The 5,892-nt window shown below is 31.0% G+C and overlaps 1 protein-coding gene across 1 annotated transcript; it reads right to left on the bottom strand.

The window, feature by feature from the left end:
• LOC109357861 lies at positions 693 to 2,507 on the bottom strand. Its single transcript, XM_019601917.1, has one exon. It carries the CDS (start codon positions 2,419 to 2,421, stop codon positions 757 to 759), a length of 1,665 nt encoding a protein of 554 aa, XP_019457462.1. The 5' UTR covers positions 2,422 to 2,507; the 3' UTR covers positions 693 to 756.

Here is a 5,892-nt window from a genome sequence, read left to right as displayed (position 1 = left end):
ATATAGTTTATAGCATGTTACCATAATAGGCAGGACCGTAGCATGGTCGGGAAAACAGGGGGTACGTATGGTCGCCTGCTACACCCTACCCGTGTGTGCCACACGATTATGGATACCTCTGGAGCTCATCAGTTAATACACCAGAAATATGACCATGTTTCTATACAGCTTAACCATATTTCACTAGATTATAGATTATGAGTCATTTGCACAATATGAATAAATTATAATTCTGTTTTGCAATTATGAAAAATAGTATAATATATATTTCTTCTTTCTTACGTTACATAATGCTTACAACTAATTAGAGTCTTATTAGTGTGTTGGTCCAAGAAATGAATAATTCTTGGTTAGGGTTTCTATGCTTAGGTATATATAAATGAAAATGGCGTAGCACTAACAAATACTTCATAAAAAATATCATAAAAAAATTGTCATGGTTACCACAAATAGAAATTTATGTTTTTACTTATTTTAATTAGTATTTGTCACACTCAAAAAAGAATAACTCATAAGGCAAGTGCTGGATAGAACAACTGCATAAGTAAACAACCTAACACTAAAATGACGTGCAACTAATATTTGTATTAAAACAACAAAATGATAAAAGTAAGAATTGTCATGGTTCCAATATTGTACAAGTTTTATGTCAAGGAACAAGAACAATCACTAGTTTAAACATTAAACTCATGTTCAATTCAAACAGATAACTAAATGTAATTGAATACATGTGTTACAAATTTTATTTGAGCCTTTTCATGAATCCCAAAGGGGTCCAAAAGCAGGGATATTAGCCTTATTACATGCCCTAAGAACATTTCTACTACCTTCAGGGTTGCTAGTAACAATGACAACTTCAGCATTCCACCTAATAGCACCTTCCACACTCATCTCAGCCACATTGGGGCGACCAAAAATTGCTGTGTCATGAACTATCATTTTGTCCTTTGAATATTTGCTCACCATTTCTTTCATCTCCTTTCCAAAGTTCAATTCAATGTCCTTAGCCACCCATATTAAGCATACATCAACATTTTTTGGCTGCTGCAAAATAAATGATAAGAATACACTAATTCCTGATCCTGTGGCCACTAACAACACCCTTTGGTACAAATTCACTAAGTAAGGTAACCCTGCAAAATGCATTGTCCTAACATAAAGATGCTTTGGTGGGGTAGTGACCAAGGACTTGGTGTAATCACCAACTGCACCAGCTAGCATCATGTGTTCTTTCTTTCCGTCGGATATGATTCCGAAGGCGTGCCATTCTGATAAAGGTGATGGACTAATTCTACCTAGTAAACCTGCTTGAACACCACCTTCAAATTTGATAATTGAAGCATGACTTGAGGGTGCTGATACAGTAACTCTTACCTTTCTAATAGTTAACCAAGGAATGATAATAAGAAAAGTAATAGCAAAAGTGAACCAACATTCTTGGCTTTTCACCAACTTAGAAATGGTTAAGTTATAGATATGTATACTAGGATCATAACTTATTGTGAGAATAAGAAATAACCAAAGAAGAATGAGAGCCATCCAACCTGCGAAACGGTGCGTCCTTTCGAAAATATTGTGATGAAGATGGCGAACTAGAGGGAAAGCTGCGAGGGAAGAGAGTGAAATGAGTGAGAGGATGGTAAATGCAACACCAATAATCTCAGTTGAGGTTTCTTCCTTGTTGTTCAATGTAAGGATTAGAGAATAAACAAGCCAAGCAATGGAGGAAACGCCACAACCGCTATGGATTCCTCCAACACTTTGAAGGAATGCAGTGGTTGCTATTTTGATTATAAGAGGAACACAAGGACTTCCAATAGTTTTCACAGCAAACCAAAAAACAACTCTTAATGCTGCCTCACTTCTACAAATTGTTAGAGCTAAAATGTTCCCAATTGAGAAAAGTGTAGCTCTTTTTTTTCCGTAGTTAAAGAGCCCTACAGCTGAAAGAGCAATTGGCACCATATTGAAGGCCAAGCAAAACAAAAACAGTAGTTTGTATACTGTGAAACCTTGATCTAGAAGAATTATGGACAACCTTGAACTCCCGTTTAGATCAGCTTTTGGTAGCAACTTTTGTACCTTAATTCCATTACCCTTATCTTGCTTCTCTATGTCTTCACCTTCAACTAAGAACTCTACATTGATATCATCATCATAAGCATCAACATCAATGTCACAAAAGTGACTGCTAGTTCTGCTCCTAGATGGACTAGGAGCATTTGCATGAACCTTGGTGGAAGAGGTTCTTGTCCATGGAAGCCAAAGCCATGTTCCTATTTTTTCTTGCTTTGGTGGGGAACCAATTGCAAAAGGATTGGTTCTATTTGGATTGATCTCAAATGCTACCCCACGACAGCTTGAAAACCTTGCAATCTTCACTTCAGGGCCATCCATTTCATCCATAGTGGATTGATACATTTTTTGGCTTCAAATTTGGATGATAGATAAGCTCATAATATAGTTCATGTACAGCTATATAGATAGTGAAGTTCCATATGCATGTAGGTTTACATAATAAGAAAGGCTTGTAGTCTATATATATAAACAACAATGGCAAATCCTCCTCATGTTCACAAAAATATAAATATTAAACGGGAAAGTTACATCACTTAATAATTAGGTATATAGTTTTATCAATAATAGTATATACGTAGGATTCAATCATTATGTACATAAAGGGTTGTTAGGTGGTAACTCGTTATTCTAATTAAATCGCCATTCTTTCATTGCATTTATCAAAATTGTATGGAAATGTGTATGCAATTATGGTTGTGATATGGTTGCAGATGCTCCCAAAACTATAATATTGTGATAACAATTATTGTTGTTGGATAAAATTTAAAGCACCAATACACCCCAAATAATTGACCTAATTATATATTAGGTTTAAAAATTCAATTTAAAAAATTACTTGAATTTTATTTTGTTAATAATTACTTGATGCTGTCAACGACATTGTTTACCAATACAACATATGGATATGTATGGACATATGTAACAAATAGTAAGACTTAAAAATTCAAGGTAGTGAACCATACTTAATATAAGTTTCTCTTATAACATTTGCGTAGGAGACGGTTTATATTGGTAATTTCTAATGTTCTTCTTATAATTTTTCTTTTTTTTAATGTTTTCATTTTGTTTTTTAAGTTAGGTTTAAAATATATAGTATAAATTTGGTCAATGGGTCCGCTCATTTGACGCCCAATAAAACTGTTTGGATAACAAATTAAAGGTTGACAACCAAATTAAATTAAACCAATCTAACTCAAAAATGTATGGTGAATTAATTTGAGATTTCCATATTTTTTTCTTTCCATTTTCCATTACCCTTATACCACCGGAAAGACGTAAGTTCCTGAATTCTGAAAAGAGGGTGAATTTCATGAAACAAAACAAGTACAAGGGAGGGTCATATTGAAAATATTGGCAAAGAATCACCAAAATGTATTGGCGTGAAATAGGTTGATTCAAAAGGATGGATCTAACCCCATTTGAAAGAACTGGAGGGAGAGGATACCAAATTTGTATTAGAGTTTAATGTACATGAATCTATATTAAATTTTGTTATAATTTCATTAATTATGTGAAATAATGTTATATACTTACCATATTAAATGATCTAAATAAATACACATTATTAAAATGTATAATACTAGAGGAGTCACACCCATGGTCCTAGTTTACAATAATCTTTTGGAGTGAGTATTATTTCCAATTATTGAAAATTACTATCATGTTGTTGGACGAGCTAAATACTAAGTACGTGTATCTAGATTCTAGAATAACCTTTACCATTAACTTCAAATAAACTTAATATAAATTTTAGTACCATACAATAATCTCAGTTTCAATTGGAATTAGGACAAGCTTAAAAAAACAATTACACATAGGATTGATCATGTTGCTCTACGTGATATGCTGGCTAACTGCTAGAAGTTTGACCAACAAAAATTATATTTTTACATTTGCTTTGGTAATATGATTTTGAGAATGTTACTATCACTAGATTCTCAATTTACACTATATGAGATCTACCCCTTATACCAGCTAACAAAAAATGTATATATTTTTAATAAACAAAGAGAAAAGGAATGCACGTTCGAATGTGCCTATGCCAATATCTAAAACCAAAGCATATACCCCACAAGTCTTTGTTAGAGTGCTGGTAATTAAAATCTTATAAATGTTTCATTATTGATGTTATTTTCTCTACCACTATTAGTCTTGAGAGTGACGTATGTAGTTTACATTCTATATTCACGCATCTTTTGATGAAAATTTGCTTATTATTTTTCTGGACAAAGGAAAGAAACAGGTTCAATCCAAACTGAAAATAGTGGTATAGTAGAACATGTTAGTTTCATAACAACTTTTTGTAACGTGGGTGATATCATTTCAATTATATTATAATTGGTAAACATGAAAAAAGAATCTTCTTTGAAAAAGGGACCACAACTCCAGTGATTCCAGTAGGATGAAAATATTGTTGGTAGTAAAAGGTGACAAGTTCAATTTATGGTGAAAGGAAACAGACAATGGTTCATTATATAATGTTAGGAGTTGACAAATTTATTTTAGTAAATTTTAGGTAGTTCCATAGTCAGATTTTCTTAGTTTATTAGTCTTATTTTCCTGTTTGTCAGGCTTGGGGATACATGTCGACATAATCATGTAATATATGATAGAAATATGTATTTGTATTTATTTGTAAAAATGGAAGTATAAGAGTGTAGGAAGGAAGAATCTAGAATGGTAGTGTGAATGATAGAGGGAAAATGAATTGTGATATTACTAAAATTTATATTAAAAATTGTAATGGTGGTTTGATATTTTTGGTGTATGCAACTTCCTTCAACTTTCATTAATATTTTTTATTGTGTGAGAAAACATCATAGTAATAGTTAATTAGAATGGTAAAATAGGCAAAGGAAAATTACACCATGTAGGTAATTACAAGATGTATTGCTTATAGTTTGGAATTAAGTGTAAAATCCCCATATGATATAAATTATCACAAAAGAAATATATTTTAAGAAAGAATAAATCTTTAATCTTTGATTTAATTATATTTTAACATTTATTCAAAAGTGTGATCAATCTTCCTTATCTGAAATAATTGAATCAAATATGAACATGATATATTCTTTGGATATAGAGAATAAAGCATAAAAATATTAAATTATTTTGTTTTTGAGTGTTTCAAAGAACTTAATGTGTTATCCATTTAAAAAACAACCTAAAATCATATACAACCTTTTAAGCCATTTTTACATCCAATTATTGTAAAATTAAATTGAATATATCAATTATAGCAAAATTAAATTTAAAAAGTAATCGATTATACGTCAATTATCTGAATTCCTTTATGCATATTTTGCATTTATATAATAATAATGATAAAGTTGAGATATAAAAACTACATCTTTTCAATTATTTATATACTCCTTAAACATGTTTTATCTTTATATAATAGTATAGATAATAGAAATATAAGAGTGTAGGAAGGAAGAATCTGGAATGGTTTTGTGAATAGTAGTGTGAAAATTGTGAGAGAACAACCATATGTATATCAAGGCGTTATGCAATGATGGCGCCATGATAACAATGGGATAACAAAGGAGAAAAGTTTAGAATGGGTTCAATATGTTTTTTATTCATGGGTCTTCTGATAGAGTGTGTATGGGAAGTAGTAGTTAGCCAATAAATTTATTTGATAATTAAAAATAAATTAGTTGAAGGTGACTTATCACTTATAAGTTTATGTTTATTTTATTTTTTACACATATTGTTATGAGTGTTTGTAGGTCAATTTGAATCGATTTTAAGCTAAATATAATCTAATCCAAATATTAAATAATAAATAGTTTGGTTCCAATTTATTAGCTT

Source organism: Lupinus angustifolius, chromosome LG10 (genome assembly GCF_001865875.1).
Source record: "Lupinus angustifolius cultivar Tanjil chromosome LG10, LupAngTanjil_v1.0, whole genome shotgun sequence".
In the NCBI taxonomy this organism is placed as follows: Eukaryota; Viridiplantae; Streptophyta; class Magnoliopsida; order Fabales; family Fabaceae; genus Lupinus; species Lupinus angustifolius.
This window is presented reverse-complemented; position numbering and strand designations above follow the sequence as displayed.